Source organism: Neofelis nebulosa, chromosome 3 (assembly GCF_028018385.1).
Source record: "Neofelis nebulosa isolate mNeoNeb1 chromosome 3, mNeoNeb1.pri, whole genome shotgun sequence".
In the NCBI taxonomy this organism is placed as follows: Eukaryota; Metazoa; Chordata; class Mammalia; order Carnivora; family Felidae; genus Neofelis; species Neofelis nebulosa.
This window is the reverse complement of record NC_080784.1, coordinates 167,223,601-167,241,514: the sequence shown is the minus strand read 5'-3', so window position 1 is coordinate 167,241,514 and position 17,914 is coordinate 167,223,601. Positions and strand designations below refer to the sequence as shown.

Genomic DNA, 17,914 nt, shown 5'->3' with positions numbered 1-17,914 from the left:
AAAATTTGACACATGGCGAAAGGCACCATTCCTCATCCCGTCAGGCAAGTTAGAAACCATAATGTCATCTTCTATAACTTCTTTACATGTAGTAAGTCATGAAATATGGTGTACTAAGTCGTAAAACATGTACTAAGTAGAAAAACCCAAACATGTCTTGATTTAATCTTGTATTTATCTCTGTTGCTATTGCCTTAATTTTGATCATCTTCATTCTTCTCCTGAATTATTTCAATAACTTTACATTCTTGTTTTTTTTTTTTTTTTTTGGCCATTCCTACTCCAAATTAGCCTGACACCCAAAATCCATCCATTACTCAGTCACAGGAGTTAGCAAGTAGAGATAGTATCAAATCCTTCTTCTGGTGAACCTTGTGACTCCCCATTTTCTATGGAATGAAATCACTACTCTTAGAGTTGTAGGACTGAACCTTTGAAATATGACCCATGCCTGTGTTTTTGATCTTCTCTCTTCCTTCCATGAAGAGTGAACTGGTGTATACAAACAGTAGGAAAAAAGGATGGTACAAACCATTGATTTGCCTTTCTCCTTACACTAACCAACTCTTTAGGTAATTGAGGATTTCCTTTAGTTGGATTCAACCTGGTGCATTAGGTATTTGGGGAAAAAGCATCCTGAAAACGTACTTCTTAGGTATCCTTTTAAGCTAAATATTTCTTGAGATAACAGATATAATTCCCTATAGCAGAAAGTGTACAAGCATTGCCCTAAGGTAGCATTTCTATTTGATCTGATGCATAATTTAGAATATAGCTATCGCTCAGCCTCCTTTGACAATGAATTTGAATATTCAGCTCTATGAATGTAATTGAAGAGAAATCTTTACTTTGGAAATAAGTGTATTTTTGTGACAATTACCAGTTGCATTGGTAGGCAATGGAGGAATGAGACAGACCTTCCTAATATTTGTTGATAGCATTGTATATGAAATGCTGCTGAACTAGTCGATATGATGTTCTTTGATACAGATTTCCTCATTCTACTCTAAGGAAAATGCTTTGTGAAGCGCCATTCATGCTGGTTAGTATGAAAAGGCATGAGAAAAACTTTAACATAAAGCAGGGTATTTAAGGCAGACAATCTCAAATGATGTATCTTTCCTTTAAAATGAATATATAAATGGGAAAACTACACTTTTGAAAAGACTTAAAATTTGCCATTCTTCTTTCTAATGATCAGCTACAGCAGACTCACGACTGTTTATCAGTATTTCTATTAAGTGATAGAGGCGTTAATAGCAGTATAATGGTTTTTAAAACGCTGAGTATTTTATTTATTTCATTTTATTTTTTATTTCATTTCCTTGATGTTTTCTTTCATTATTCATCCTATCCAAAGGATGGGAAGCTCCTTGAAAGTAGATGGTATGTCTTGTGCACTTGTGAGTTCTTGATACCTGACCACAGGGCAGCACACAGTAATTGCCTTATGCGTGAATAAACTTATCAAACGTTAGTTTTATTCCAGAATTACTCTCAAGCAGCTTAATAGTTCAAAAATCTCAAGGACTAAAGAGCTGAAAAATGTGTTTTAGTAACTAAATAACTAAATTTTCAGGTGAAGCAAATTCTGGAATTTAGGTTTTCTCTGGCTTCCGTTTTAGCATTTAATGGATTAAAATTCACCCCAAATGCTTAAAACATGCCTCAAATTATACACAAAACCTAAAAAATAAGATTATCTGCGTATCTGTCTTAATATTCTCTTTAAACTTCCCTTCCTCCCCCAATGTTAGGAAAGAGAAAAAATATGTCGACCAATGCTGGAAAGACGTTGCTGTTGGGGATTTCATTCGCCTTTCCTGTAATGAGGTTATTCCTGCAGACATGGTCTTACTCTTTTCCACCGATCCAGATGGAATCTGTCACATTGAGACTTCGGGTCTCGATGGAGAGAGCAATTTAAAACAGAGGCAGGTGGTTCGGGGATATGCAGAGCAGGTAAATACTGTGTTCTCACTTGGTGACTTATTAACATTTTTCCTTTCAGAAGATGACCGAGCTCATTTTTCACAGAGACAGAAAATGAGATTTTTAAATTTATTTTTACCATTACAAAATAGAAGCCCAGAGGGCTTAATCCATTTCCAGATATCCCTGGAAGTGTTTTATAGATAATAGGCTGTAATGACTTTGAAGTTCACACATTTTAGTCTGGCGATCCTATATTTTTTGGAACTGAATTAAAGGAAACTAACAGAATTATTTTGCAATTTGGAAAATTATTTTGCAATGGAAACGATCACCTTCTGTTCCTACAATGTATAATTGCATACATACCCAGACCTTTTGAGACTTGTGTAGTTTCTCATGCCACAGGGCTTCTAGACTCTTCACCACACTGTGGCGAGGGAAACAAGAACTGTGAAGTTCTGTGAATGTGAGTTTGAATGAATTCTAGCTCTCCTATTACATTATTGTGTGGCCTTGGGCAAGTCACTTATTTTGTGCCTCAGTTTATCTTAAAATAGAAATGATGATGCCTGTCTCATAGCATTGCTGTGAGATGTAAATGAAGTAATGTATGTAAAAATATCATGTACATTGCTTAAATATTAGTTTCCCTTCCCTGTCTCTGGAAGCACTTGAGATGAAGTTTTTAAAAATTTAATACTGAACCATTAAGTCAGGCAACTGACTTAAACTGAACCATTAAGTTCGTAAACTAAAAAGTGTTTTAGCCAAATAAATGCCCTGATCTTTAGGAAGTTTCATGATATGGTGTAACATTGGGCCGTCTTTCTATCTATGGATTTAATTTAGATCCTGTGATTGATAAGCCTCTCAGCTTCTTATTGTCACTTTTGTGAACATTTATATTACTAAGACGTTTGTAAAAATCTTGTACAACTTGAGATTCCATTATATACTACTAAGTACCTATTCTGAAGGTAACACCAGTTGATTAATCAGTACACTTTGGGATCAATTAAGGGTGAGTGCTCTGGAATCCCATGACCTAGATTATAATCCTGTTTCTAAACACCTCCTTGTGTGGAGACCTAGAGCAAATTACTGATCTTCTCTCTGTGTCTCTTTCTTTATCTGTTAATTAGACCTAATTATAGCATCTACCTCATATTAAGAAATTAATATGTTTAAAGTACATAATAGAGATTCTACTACATCAAAAGAACTAAAAAATTAATGATTAGCAAATCAAATCATCTAATTATATAACTCATTTTCCATATGTTTTGCTGTGGTACGTTAATACTTGATGAGATATATCAATACTAGTTTTTTTTACTAGGCAAACATTCATATGAAAACAAGGAAATGAGATAAGGTTCCCCTGGCTTACTTAGTGAATCCATGCCTGTGTTCTATAAAAACATTTTGTTTATTTGCTCACGGGTTTCATAAAGCATACTAAAATTACCATTTAATCCATTAGAGAATTTTGTAAGATGCTGACGTCCAGCTTATTTTTAGATTTTTAAAGAAAATTTGCTGGGATAAATGCATAATGTGCTCAGAGTGTTCGCATACACATTTAATCTCCGAAAATCCCTACATGATAAAAGAATAACAACAAAGTATTTTCAGCTTTTCAGTGATTTCTGCATAAAGGAGTGTTTGCTGTATGAATAGAAGGTCTTCTCTGCAGAGAGTCCTGCATGGATTTTAGTGTATGAATAAGACCTATAGATGTTTGTTAATGCTCCAGGACCGTCCCCATTCCACATATTCATTTATGATTATGCCTGTACTGTTCTTAATTTTCTTTATTTGGGCAATTTGTGACCTAAATTTTGTAGCAAGAATGCATTAGTTTTATCTTAAGAGTTGGTGAAAGGATAAACACTTAAATATCAAGGGTTTAACTTTGAATTTTTCTTGTGTCATGATTTTAAAATATGTAGATGTGTGTGTGTGTGTGTGTGTATATATGTATATATATATATTTTTGTTTGTTTTTAGGACTCTGAAGTTGATCCAGAGAAATTCTCCAGTAAGATAGAATGTGAAAGTCCAAACAATGACCTCAACAGATTCCGAGGCTACTTGTGAGTGATACGTGACTTAACCTTCATTGGTATGAGTAGAATTATGTGTTGCAATTATATTTAACGCAATAATATTTTTGTGTATGTATATCCAAGTTAAATCACCAAAGGCCATGTGTTTAGGCACCTATTAATTTGTCTTTATTTTAATAATCTGGTAAATATTATTAACTGGGTGTTGTATGAAAGCCAATTTGACAATAAATTATATTTTAAAAAATAATAAAAAAAATAAAAAAAAACCATAACAAAAGCTTGTTCTTAAAATAATCACAAAATCTCGGTCAGTGGTGTAAGAATGTTTTACATGAGCTCTGTATTAAGCTTAAGACATGTTGTTTGGAAGGAGGGGCCTTCACAGAACTGGCAACCTAGGTGACATGATAGGATAGTGTCCTCCTGCAGAATTAAGAGTATCAAGTGGATATTTCTGGTTGGCAAAAGTTAGCCAAGGAATTGAAATGTGTAAGAAAAAGTATGGGAAGTCACAACAGTGTTCATTCTGGAGCCCTCGAGGCATCTATATCCCTTTTGCAAGGGCAGCTAGAATTTGGTGTCTTACCTAATTTCAGCCACTTAAGTGCTTTATGCCTTGAACCAAGTTATTTACTCTTTTTGATCCTCAGTTCCCTGATTTTTAAGAGGAGAGGAGACAATCAGATCTACTTCATAGTAGTGATCTTATGAGAGAATGGTAAAGAAAATTTCCAACTCATTTTGGAGACCAGGATTGTCCTGATACCATAAACATACAAAGACACTTATGGAAAGATCAGTGTCCTGCATGAACACAGATGCAAAATTATGGCAAATCAAATCCAACGATATATAAGAAGGATAATATATCATGACCCAGTGGGACCTATCCCAAAAATGCAGGTTGGTTTAATATTAGAAAAGCAGAGTGCTTGAGTGGCTCAGTCGGTTGAGTGTCCAACTCTTGATTTCAGCTCAGGTCATGATCCCAGGGTTGTGGGATTGAGCCCTGCGTCAGGCTTCACCCTGAGTGTGGAGCCTGCGTAAGATTTTCCCTCTCTTCCCCGGTCCCTTATTCACATGTTCGCTCTCTCTTTCTCTCTCTCTCTCTCTCTCTCTCTCAAAAAAAAAAGCAAACAAAAAAAACCCCAAAAAAACCTAATATTAGAAAGTCAAATGATGTAATCCACCATATTAACAAGCCCCAATTAACAAATTAAAAAAGAAAAACCCAAGTGATCATCTCATGAATGTAGACAAAGCATTTGACAAAATCTAACTTCCGTTCTTGCAAACTGGAACTAGAAAGGAACTCTCTCAACCCGGTACTGGCATATATGAAGAACCTACAGTTAGAATCATACTTAATGGTGCAAGACTAAATGCTTTTAAATGTTTTTTCCCTAAGATCAGGAACAAGACAAGGATATTTACTCTCACCACTTTTATTCAAGATTTCACTAGAGATTCTAGATTAGTGTAGTCAGGCAAGAAAAGGAAATAAAAGATTTCAACTAAAAAAGAAGTAAAACTGTTTATTATTCATAGATGGCTTGATGCTCTTTGTGGAAAACCTGATAAAATCTATAAGAATTTAACAATTGGGCTTAACAATATTGTAGGAAACAGATCAATATACAGAAATCCATTGTATTTCTATATACTAGCAATGAGCAATCAGATATTGAAATTTTTCAAAATACAACTTATGATAGCATCAGAAAAAATGAAATGCCTGAGGCTAATCCTGACAAAAGTTGTGAAACACCTGCACACTCAAAACCATTGAACACTGCAGAAAGAAATGAAAGACCTAAATAAATGGAGCAATGTATGCTGTTCATGGGTTGAAAGACTCAGTATTGTTATGATTCAGTTTTTTTTCCAAATCGATCTGTAGATTCAATGTAATCCTAATCAAAATCCCAGCATGTTTTTTTTAAAGAAATTGGCACGTTTATTTTAATTTTTTTTCCAAATCGATCTGTAGATTCAATGTAATCGTAATCAAAATCCCAGCATGGTTTTGTTATTTTTTTTTTTAAAGAAATTGACAAGTTTATTCTAAAATTTATATGGGGTTGCGAAGAACCTATATTACCTTAAAACAGCACTGAAACAGAACAGAGTGAGAGAGCCAACACCGCCTGATTTCAAGACTTCTAGTAAAGTACAGTAATCAAATTAGCATCATTTTGGCATAAAGATAGACCAGCAGATCAGAAAAGATTAAAAGATTATAGAATCCAGAAATTGACCCAACACATTTATGGACGATTGGTTTTTGTTGTCCATAAATGTGCCTTTGACAAAGGTACACACAAGCAATTTAGTGAAGCAAGGTTTTTCTTTTCAACAAATGATGCTAAAACGATTGGATATCCATATTGTAAAAAATAAACTTCAAGCCATACCTCTCACTGTTTAAAAAACTGAACTAAAAATGGCTTCTATAGTTTAATGTAAACCTAAGATTTGAAACTCCTTAAACATGGAGGAAACATAACAGAAATCTTTGCTATCTTCAGTTAGGCAAAGACTTCTCAGAACACCCAAAGCACAATAAAAGGACAAAAACAAATACATAAAAGAACTTCAGAATCAAAATGAAAACCTTTTTCTCTTCAATGACACTATTAAGTGAATGAAAAAGATAAGTAACAGATTGGAAGAAAATATTCTCAATGCGTGTAACTGATGTGTTCAGATTATACAAAGACATCTTAAAACCTGGTAATAAGGGGCACCTGGGTGGCTCAGTTGGTTAAGTGTCCACTTTCAGCTCAGGTCATGATCTCATGGTTGCTAAGTTCAAGCCTTATGTCCTCTGTCTGCTGTCAGTGCAGAGCCTGCTTTGGATCCTCTATTTCCCTTTCTCTCTGCCCCTACCCTCTCGCGAGCATGTGTGCATGCTCTCTCTCTCCCTCAAAAATAAATAAACATTAAAAAAAAACCCTCAGTAATAAGAAAACAAACAATAAGTTTTAAAATAGTCCAAGAAATTTGAACAGACACTTCACCAAAAAAACGTATATAGGTGACAAATAACTGTGTAGAAAGATACAAGTTAAAACCACAGAGCTACAACTACTAACAGTTCAAAAGACCCAACTATACCCAGTGCTGGTGAGTAAGTAGGAGAACTGGAGTGCCCACTTACTGCTTGTGGGAATATAAAGCAATTCAGCCACTTTAAAAAACAACTTGGAAGTTTCTTAAAAAGTTAAACATGTGCCCACTGTATGATCTGGGTGTTCCACTCCTAGGTAGTTATCCATGAGAAAATAAAACGTTTCTCGGTAGAGTAGTCTGTACACAAATATTCATAGCAGCTTTGTTTGTAATAGTCCAAAACTGGAAACAAGCCAAATACCATCAACAAGAGCATGGATGAACAAATTGTATATCCATACAGTGTATGGAATTCATTGCAGGGGGAATTCAGCAAAAGGAATTCACTGGTGCTACATGCTAAAATTTGGATGCATCTCTGAATGTCATGTTCAGTGAAACAAGCCAGGCAGGAAAGAATATATACTCTATGGTTTGATTTATATAATTTCTTGAAAATAAACCTAATTTAAAGCAAAGGAAAGCAGATAAGTGAATGCCTTAACTAAATTTCTGGAACTGGACTCCTAGTCTACCTTGTCAGCCTCTCTCTTCATCCCCCTTGGACATATTTTTTCTTTTTCTTAATAGACACATTGGAGCATCGTTTGCTGTTGTGAGTACTCAGTCTTGCCCTAGAACCCTTACCTACTTCTAAGGCCCCACTAGCCTCTTGGCCGTCCTAATTATCACTTGCCTCTGGATTCTCTGATGCCACGTTCACCTGCTCTTTGGTTTTTCCATTCGTGATGGGCTCCTCTGATGTCTGTCTGCTTCAACTGTGCTGCCTTACTTTCTGATTAGTCTGATCTGACCACTGGAATTGCCTTTCTCTTGGAATCCACAACTAAAGCTGCTCTCTGCTTCTTTTCCCTCCCTCAGATTCTGTCTTCCTCAGTAATTAGATTTTCCTGGGTCTGCTCTGTTGAAGCTTCTGTTAAGCTGGCTTCAGCAACTTGCAAGGAAGCATTGAATGATAGAGTCAGCCCAGGTAGATAGAGTGATTTTTCTGTGGAATTATTTTTATCCACTAAGCTATCTCCTTATCCTTTACCTGCTTTGTGGTCTGTTTTCTAAAATCAACAAAAATTGAGATGCTCAGGCTCACTTTCTATATGGTGCCTTCTCTGATCTTACTCTCAGGTAGAGCTTTCTCCCTATTTGTGTCCACAGTGCATGTTGAATATCAAGTTTCTATTATAATATCTATAATTATTACACTTACATATTTCTGTATCAGTCACTTCCCCTTAGACCACAGGAGCCACGACTATGTGTGTTTTTCTATTCCCAGCATCTGAGTGGGAATGCTGGGCCTATAATAGATGTTGCCTAGTGATTTCAGGGGATGAGAGCTCTATGTGGACAGTCAGTGCTTCATATAGAGTCCAGAGATCTCACATCATAAGTGCCAAATATCATATACCTGTCAAGTGCAGGACCTGTTTAATGTTTGGGCAGATGCTATTATGATAGAAGTTAGGCTTTGATCTAATGATAGTAACCTAGAGTGATGTAATGGTGAAAAATAAGGATCTGGTGGGGGGGGGGTAGGAATTTTAAATCTTACTGAGGAACTTTGGAAATGGTTTCTATGTTGAATCTGTTTCTATAAAGGCTCTAGGGATAATGAATGTTATATTGATGAGGATTGTGTGGGGCTTGCCTGAGAACACTACATAGAAATGTTACTGTTGAACTTAAGTTCTTCATCTGCAGGGGTGCTTGGGTGGCTCAGTTGGTTAAGCATCCGACTTCGGTTCAGGTCATGATCTCGCCGTTTGTGAGTTCGAGCCCCGCATTGGGCTCTGTGCTAACTGCTCAGAGCCTGGAAACTGCTTTGGATTCTGTGTCTCCTCCTGTCTCTGTCCCTCCCATGCTCATGCTCTGTCTCTCTCTGTCTCTCAATAATAAAATAAACGTTAAAAAAAATTTTATATAAAAAATTTTTCATCTGCAAAACCAGGAAGCAGAATTAAATTAAACCCAAGGACACTACACTATAGTTGTCTCTTTGTACCTAAAGCCACATATGTGAAGCATATAAACATAGATCTCCTAGAATAAGGTGTTTGCAAATTATAGGAGTGAAATGACACATCTGTTTCTTTCTCCTTTGTGTATCCTTCTTTGAAGAGTTTTCCTTAGTAATTGCAGGTAGCAAGGATACCAGATAACAATTACAGTTCTCCTACATTTAAGAAAGAAGAAACAACTTATCAACTGAAGTATATTGCTTAGAAAGCAACCTAATTTTAATGCTGAAATTAAGAGGGCATTTTCAAAATAGGTGAAATACATTACTTTTGTTTATTTAAAAAAAAGTCCAGGGGCGCCTGGGTGGCTCAGTCGGTTAAGCAGCCGACTTCGGCTCAGGTCACGATCTCGCGGTCCGTGAGTTCGAGCCCCGCGTCGGGCTCTGGGCTGATGGCTCAGAGCCTGCAGCCTGCTTCCAATTCTGTGTCTCCCTCTCTCTCTCTGCCCCTCCCCCGTTCATGCTCTGTCTCTCTCTGTCTCAAAAATAAAAAACGTAAAAAAAAAAATTTTTTAAAAGTCCAATTATTTTGCTCTTTATTTTTGCCACTGTTGTAACTTGATCAAGTAATTGCTTTGATAATTTTTAAACCATTTATTACAGAAACTTTCCAACAGGCAAAAGCAGAAAGAAAAATATAATGAACACTCATGGGCTCTCACCCAGATTTAACTATTTCATAATTTTGCCAGCTTTGCCCGCCCCCCCCCGCCCCCCCCCCCCCCCCCCACCATCACAGTTTACCACATTTACCAGGCTGCATCCTTGTGGTGGTAGTGAACATTGTTTTCTGGCCATCTGATTTCCTGTAAACTGTCCAGGGACACTTTCAAATCTGATGAAGGACATAGTTTCTTTTTCTACAAAATCACACACGCACACACACACACACACACACACACACACACACGTACATGCAGGAAATATTGCATACAATTTCAAAGCCTTCATGGATCTCTTGATCTCCACCCCAGGTGGATTTGCTGTTAGAGACGCTTGATTAGGTACCTGTGGAAATAGGTACTTGCTATTGTGTGTCATCTGGAGGTCTGTGATGTCCCCTGTCCCATTGGTGGTTCTATTAAGATTGGTGTTGTCAGCCATACTCTTTCATTATAAAATCCTCATCAGGCTGTCACCTAGTGGTTTTAGCAGCCACAAATTACCATTCCCTAGAACAGTCCTTGATTCCATCCAGGTTGAAAATGGGATTTTTCTAATTCTATCAAGAACTTTTCCCTTGTCAGTTACTAAGTTACCTGAAACACAGTTTGTACTAGCAGCAGGTTCCTTATTTGGAATATTTTTTTTTTTGAGGTTTTGTAGTATGAGAAGTTGACAAACAGGAATGATAGAAAATGATGGTAGTTGAGACTTGTTGCATCTTTTACCAAGCCAAAGCAAGATAAGAAAAACAAAGGGCCCAGAGATTTGAAACCTTTCTTGAAACCTTTCTTTGAAACCTTTCTTTCTGCTTGACTTAATACTCTAGTCAAGAAAACTCAGAATGCATGATTTTTATTTTTACATCCCTACTTTTGCTATTTAAAAATGAATCTCTATGCTATCTTTCTTATAGAGAACATTCCAACAGAGAACGTGTGGGTCTCAGTAAAGAAAATTTATTACTTAGAGGATGCACCATTAGGAACACAGAGGCTGTTGTGGGCATCGTGGTTTATGCAGGTTAGTTACACTTCTGATTTTCACTGTTGTCTCCTCTGTGTTTTTCTTCAAGTTAACATTTTTCGTTTATTCAAAATGCAATCTACAAAAGCAGAAAGGAAATTTTGTCTTCGTAAACTTAATCCTCGGTCTTTTTCTAAATGGATCACAAAAGCAAACTAAATTAACAAAATCTATTGTGCAATTACTCTTTATTAAATTATCTGCCGCAGAGATTTAAAAATATGCTATTTGCTATCTGGCTTTAATTTGCAAATTTTCTGACATGTTACCTACGTAGGCCATGAAACCAAAGCAATGCTGAACAACAGTGGTCCAAGGTATAAGCGCAGCAAATTAGAAAGAAGAGCAAATACAGATGTCCTCTGGTGTGTCCTACTTTTGCTTGTGATGTGTTTAACTGGTGCATTGGGTAGGTAAATTTGATTTTTTTGCTGACGTCTTTTCAGCAAGGTATTTATTTAAAAGTATTTTATTTTCAGAATATTGATGAATATTTGACTTCTGTAAAGGAGGTTTCATTCGCCATTCATTTTTCTCCTCACATCTTTATCTTTCTCAATCTCTGATCTGAAAAACATTAATGTTGATTATATCCAGTTACATGGAGCCACAGTAGTAAAGGGACCTGGCAAGACATTTAAAGAGAGACCGAGACAGGAGAATTTGGAGCCTTTTGAATTTTAATTTGTTTTAAAAAAATAAACAATGGGTCTTCAACCAAAATAAATACTTTTATTCCTCTTTAGGAATGAAGTTCTATATTTACATAGTGTATATGTAGCATTCTTTTGATGTCTGTGTGTTTTTTGAAAGGTCATGGAATCTGGTTGAGTAGATATGAAAACATAATATTTTTTAATATCCCGGAGCCTGATGGACATGTCATATCACCAGTGTTGGCAGGATTCTATATGTTTTGGACCATGATCATTTTGTTACAGGTAATTTATGTTGAGTTCATCATAGAATTTTGAGGACTTTGTTACTTAATCCAACTACATTTGGTTTCTCACCCATTATTTTCCCTCTCTAATATTTTTTAAATTGCTTGGTTCCTCTTAGGTCTTGATTCCCATTTCTCTCTATGTTTCCATTGAAATTGTGAAGCTTGGACAGATATATTTTATTCAGAGTGATGTGGATTTCTACAATGAGAAAATGGATTCTACTATTCAGTGCCGGTCGCTGAACATCACCGAGGACCTTGGGCAGATTCAGTACCTCTTTTCTGATAAGACAGGAACTCTCACTGAGAATAAGATGGTTTTTCGAAGATGTAGTGTGGCAGGTTTCGATTACTGCCATGAAGAAAATGGTAAGTGTGGGTTTCTGTGAAAACCAACCTGAAGATTGGGCTTTTTGGCCCCCACTTAAAAGTTTGATAATTCTAGGGACACCTGGGTGGCTCAGTCGGTTAAGCATCCGACTTCAGCTCAGGTCGTGATCCCACTACTTGCGAGTTCAAGCCCCGTATCGGGCTCTGTGCAGACAGTGCAAGGTCTGCCTGAGATTCCCTCTCTCTGCCCCTCCTCTGCTCTCTGTGTCTCTCAAAATAAATCAACTTTAAAAATTTTTTTTAAAAATACACTGTATTTTCTCTTAGGCACATACATTTTTAAGCCAGGTTTTGTTGTTACCTGTGAATGCAAGGGATAAAATGTTGAATGTTTATCACATAATCACTACACAAATGTAAAAAAATAGCTGGTCATACTGGATATGATGATACTCTGCCTTGTTTTATCTTCTTTATTGCATTTTTGTTACAAAAACAATATTTTAGAAAATCTCAGATAAGCTAAATGAGGAAAAATATAAAAGCCATAAGTAACCCCCACCAGAGTAGACCACTGTTAACATTTTCGTACATTTCTTTTGATTCTTTTTCTTGTACACTTTATGCTTTTTAAACAAAAATGAAATTACAGTGTGCTTTTGCTTTTTTTCTTAAGACTTCAACCATTTTTCTTAAGGCTTCATTGTGACTGCCTTTCTGTTCTCTCCTTACTCTTCTAGAGGCTATGCTATATTGCACTGTAATAATTGCCAAAATTTATGTAAATAATCTACCATTAATTTCGGTTGTCAACGTTTACTGTGGTAAGCAATGCTGCAGTGAACCTCACTAGCTAAACTTTCACACCTGTTTGTGAGAGGAGTGTCTTCCAAAATAGTTGACTATGTAGATCCCTATTTTCAAGTAACTTATAGTAGTATTTCACAAAATATGTGATGAGGAGCATCGCTTTTTTTTTTTTTTTTTTTTTTTTTTTGTATTTGTAGCATTTCAAATTTTGTGTTTGTAGCATTTAAAAGGGCTGATATCAGCCCTTTCCCGCCACAGTTCCTGAGCACACACTTGGGCCCAGTGAGTGCTTCTCTTCTATAGATAGCCCTTTATGCAGAGAAGGTACCAAGAGACTGAGAATCACATGCTATCATGACTGAACTGTCTGTGGACCATGGAGTGTTGCACTGCTTCTGTAGGTACCAACTTTGCCTGTAAACACTTCTCTACTGCACATACATACGGAGATCCTGGTCTCTTTTCTGTAATAGTTTAAAAATAAGGACATGTATACACACTCTGATTGATGAAGGAGGGAGTAGTGGGGGCTACTTCTCTCCAGGATTTAACCCTAAGATATATTATTTTTACTGAAATTAAAGCTAGTTAACCCTTCAGGATTTGGGGGCAAAATCACCGCCTAGGAGATCTGTCCATAAAAAACATCACTGCTCGGAAATAGCCCCGTGCACATATGCATTTGAAATAAACACATCTGACGACACCATTTTATGTTTTAAAACCTTGCAACTTAGGAGCACCTGGTTGGCTCAGGTGGAAGAGTTTATGACTCTTGATCTTGCGGTTGTGAGTTCAAGCCCCACATTGAGTGTAGAGGTTACTTAAATAAATAAACTTAAAAAAAAATAAAACCCTGCAACTTAGAAATTTGGTTAATGAACTAAGTAGCATCAGCAACGCCTCAGTGTGTATTAAAAACACAGAATCTCAGGCTCTCTTTAAAACTTCAGTTAAAATCTTCATTTAACAATATTCCCAGGTGATATATGTGCATATTAAAATTTTAAAGCAATCCTTTAAAAAATTACTGAAAGAGAATGTCTTTTTTAATAGTAATCTTTTTAGTTCAGAATAGCATTAGATTTATAGAAAAGTTACAAAGATGCTTTTGAGGGTTCCGTTATGCACTCCTATCTAGTTTCCTCTGTCATTAACATCTTACATTAGTTGTATAATACATTTATCATAAGTAATGAACTAATATTGATATCATTATTAACTGAAATCCATACTTTATTCAGATTTCTTTAGTTTATACCTTTTTCTGTCTGAGGATCCCATCCAGAAGACCATGTGACAGTCCTCATTTAGACTGCTCTAGATTTGAAAGCTTCTAAGGCTTTCTGTTTCTTGATGACCCTAGTTCTGAAGGGCACTATTCAGGGATTTTGTAGAATGTTTCTCAATTTGGGTTTGTCTAGAGAGTGCCTTTATGATGCAGTTTGTGAATCTGATCTACATGGTGAGAGCATTTAGTAGTTTCTAAGAACAAAGATTTTGGAATCAGGCCTCCTGAATCTGATTCCCATCTTTACTGCCTATGGGCTGTATGACTCTGGGCCAGTTACATAATTTCTCTGGGCCTCACTAAAAAAGATCCATAATAGTATTCGTGAAGATAATTCATGAAAAGCCACTCAAAGCATGGCACAGAATAAATTCTTTGTAAGTATGAAATTGTAAGTATGAAAACAGGCATGGAAACATAAAAATATCTTAGTTCGTCTCATAGGATGAAAATCTGGTGTTTTGGAGGTGATTTTAGCATTGATCAAGGTTTGGGACCTAGAAGGATATTGGGCAAGAAATTTTTGGAATGCTGGAAATGCGCAGGGAGTCAGTTTAGAATAAAAGATTTGTGTGTATTAAGGATACATGGATGATACAGTTGGCCGAAGCTTAGCTGAGCGTGCTGTTTATGAGCAGGTGAAAGTCGGGATGGTGGAAATGTTTGGGGGATTAGTTCATAGCAAAATGCTTGGAGGATATGGGGATGATACATTTGGGAGAAATCCATGTGCATGTTGTGCTGTTCACCCTTGTTTTGGGCCCTTTGAGGAGCACATTGAAAAGTATGATCAACTTTTTGTTCCACAGATTTTTGCTCACTTCTTCCAAATATCAAATAAATGTAAGTAATAGGCCCTGAACAGGTTACTAGATATTTGAAGGAGGATTCAAAAGAGAAGATTAGGGGTTAAATAAGAAAGAGAATTGAAGTAGTTAACCTAGCATCTAACCCAGTACCTACCTTGATAGAAAGACTACATACTTTGCGTTTTCTCCTGTGAGTTGGAAAGCAAGAATTCCTGCCCCACTCTGAGGCATTTATGGAACTAATTAAAACCTGCTTTAAGAGACATATGAAAAGTCTGCATGATCAGCTGGATAGATTAAAAAAAAATTTTAATGTTTACTTATTTTTGAAAGAGAGAGAGAGAGAGAGAGAGAGAGAGCGCGCGCGCGCGCGCGCGCGCCTGAGTGGGGGAGGGGCAGGGAACGAAGAAGATACAATCTGAAACAGTCTCCAGGCTCCAAGCTGTCAGCACAGAGCTCGACACAGGGCTTGAACTCACCAACCGCGAGATCATGACCTAAGCTGAAGTCAAAGGCTCAACTGACTGAGCCACCCAGGTGCCCTGGATAGATTTTTGTTTATCAGTATGGTAATAAGCTTTTCTTTCTCATACCCAATTTTTGATTTTTTTTTAAAGTTTATTTATTTATTTCGAGAGAGAGACAGCATGCAAGCAGGGGAAGGCCAGTGAGAGAGAGGGAAAGAGAGAGAATCCCAAGCAGGCTCCATATTGTCAACACAGAGTCTGATACAGGGCTCAAACTTACAAAACTGTGTGGTCATGACCTGAGCGGAAACCAAGAGTTGGACGGTTAACCGACTGAGCCATCTCATACCCAATTTTTGAAAAATCTTCACTGAGTCTACAAGTATTACACCTATAGTTTTGTTTTCTGAATCAAATTATAGCTTTACTGTTCTGTTTCCTTCCCATAGCTTTTTACAAAATGATTAAAGGTTGCTCCATGTGTTCTTGAGTCCACTCTTCCAGCGTTATTTATTGAGCAAGTTTGTCCTGTCCTAAGGGCTGAGCTGTCTGGCATTATAGTAATTACACAGTTGCATGAGGACTGATTTCCCTAATGATGTACAGGAGAAATTCCTGAAGTATAAGCCTTTATGTTTCTATAGGTTTTGTAATATTGTAATTATTTATTTTTAAAATGGTATCACATCACCAATAAGTTTCTTTAGCTACTCAAGGATTTATCAACCTCAGCACTACTGCCATTTGGGGCTGCATTATTCTTTGAGATGGGTGCGGTTCTGTGCATTCTAAGATGTTTAGATGCCTCCATGGGCTCTGACCACTGAATGCCAATTGCACTCCTCCCCCAGTTATAACAACCAGACTGTGTACAGGCATTGCCAAATGTTCGCAGGGGGACAAATTCACCCCTTGTTGAGAATGACTGAACTAACCTATACAGGTAACTGCCAAGGAGATATAACATAGTGGATACATGTACTGACTTCAGGGTCAGGAAGACCTACATTTAAATCCCAACTGTACCCCCAACTAGCTGTTTAACCATGGTCAAAGTACTTAATCTCTCTGGCTCTTAGCCTCTCTTACCTGCAAAGTGAAACAGTGATAGTTCCTAACTGGTAGCATTATTTTTAAGATGTAAAGGGAAGACCTAGATACAGATATTTACATAAAGACCTAAACAGATGATTGATGAACAGGAAGTACTCAATAAATTTTTTTTTAATGTTTATTTCTGAGAGACAGAGCATGAGTGGGGTAGGGGGAGAGAGAGAGAGAGAGAGAGAGAGAGAGAGAGAGAGAGAGAGAGAGAGAATGAATGAATCAGAAGCAGGCTCCAGGCTTTGAGCTGTCAGCACAGAGCCTGACGCGGGGCTCGAACTCACAAACCATGAGATCGTGACCTGAGCCGAAGTCGGTCGCTCAACTGACTGAGCCACCCAGGCGCCCCAGGAAGTACTCAATAAATGTCAAGTCCCTACCCCACAACATCCCCTTGATTCTACGGATATTCCATTTATGTGTCTATTCAAACATGCATTCATTACTCATTTGATAAATGTTTAAACTACAATACATGGACTCATTGAAATCAAGCAGGGAATATTGGTGTAAAATTATAAAGAATATCATGTTAACATACGTTCAGAACATAACATTCTGAGCACTGGCTGTGAACTTTATAGAACTGGATGTAAGACCAATGATTATTTTGTGAAATGGGGAAAATTCGTTTGATTTCTTTATTACTAAAATTGAGGTATTAATAGTATCTGCCACAGAGGGTTGTCCTAGTTATTAAATGAGACAGATGCCTGGTGCATAGTAACATTCAGTACATTCAGTAGATAGAAGCTTTAAAGACCCAGGGAGTGAGGGCCAGTATAGTTACAGAGGTCACCATTGAGGAACTGGCCTTTGAACTAAGCCTTCAAAGATGTTGAGGATTTATGTAAGTATAGAAAAAGAGAATGGATATTCTGGACAAGGGCACAGGTGAAAATGGAGAACTTCAGTATGTTTGGGATTCAGTAAGTGGATGGGTTTTTGAAGCTGAAAGGCCATACAGGGAAGCATTCTGTATTATTTAGTCAGAGAATATAATGAAACTTGCAGAACTGGAAAGGATCTTAAAGTCATTAAATCCAAATTGTTCATTCGGCCAGCAAGAAAACACGAGGCCGGGGAAAAGTTAAGTGATTTCCTAGAAAACACTGAGTCTTTGGAAGAGTTCGTTCTAGAACTCAGGATCACAACATTGCCTCTTAGCTTCTCTTTGTCCTTGAAAAATACAGATAAAAACTATTGAACAGAATATGAAAATATTTTTTATTTTGAAATTAACTTGCCAAAAGCCATACTCTAAGTAGCTAGACTTGGCTTGAATGCAGCTAGCAATTCAGCAAGTACACATTGA

At 36.9% G+C, this 17,914-nt stretch overlaps 1 protein-coding gene across 5 annotated transcripts in view; it reads left to right on the top strand.

Moving 5' to 3' along the window:
- ATP10D (ATPase phospholipid transporting 10D (putative)) overlaps window positions 1-17,914 on the top strand; it is a 105,486-nt gene that overhangs the window by 42,127 nt on the left and 45,445 nt on the right. For 4 of the 5 annotated variants that reach the window (XM_058722672.1, XM_058722670.1, XM_058722671.1 and 1 more), the window contains 6 exons: window positions 1,758-1,962; window positions 3,946-4,031; window positions 10,733-10,839; window positions 11,120-11,251; window positions 11,656-11,783; window positions 11,905-12,157. In XM_058722672.1, the coding sequence (XP_058578655.1) occupies window positions 1,758-1,962; window positions 3,946-4,031; window positions 10,733-10,839; window positions 11,120-11,251; window positions 11,656-11,783; window positions 11,905-12,157 (911 nt within the window). The remainder of the gene's footprint in view (window positions 1-1,757; window positions 1,963-3,945; window positions 4,032-10,732; window positions 10,840-11,119; window positions 11,252-11,655; window positions 11,784-11,904; window positions 12,158-17,914) is intronic. The other variant, XM_058722673.1, reaches the window with a different exon arrangement.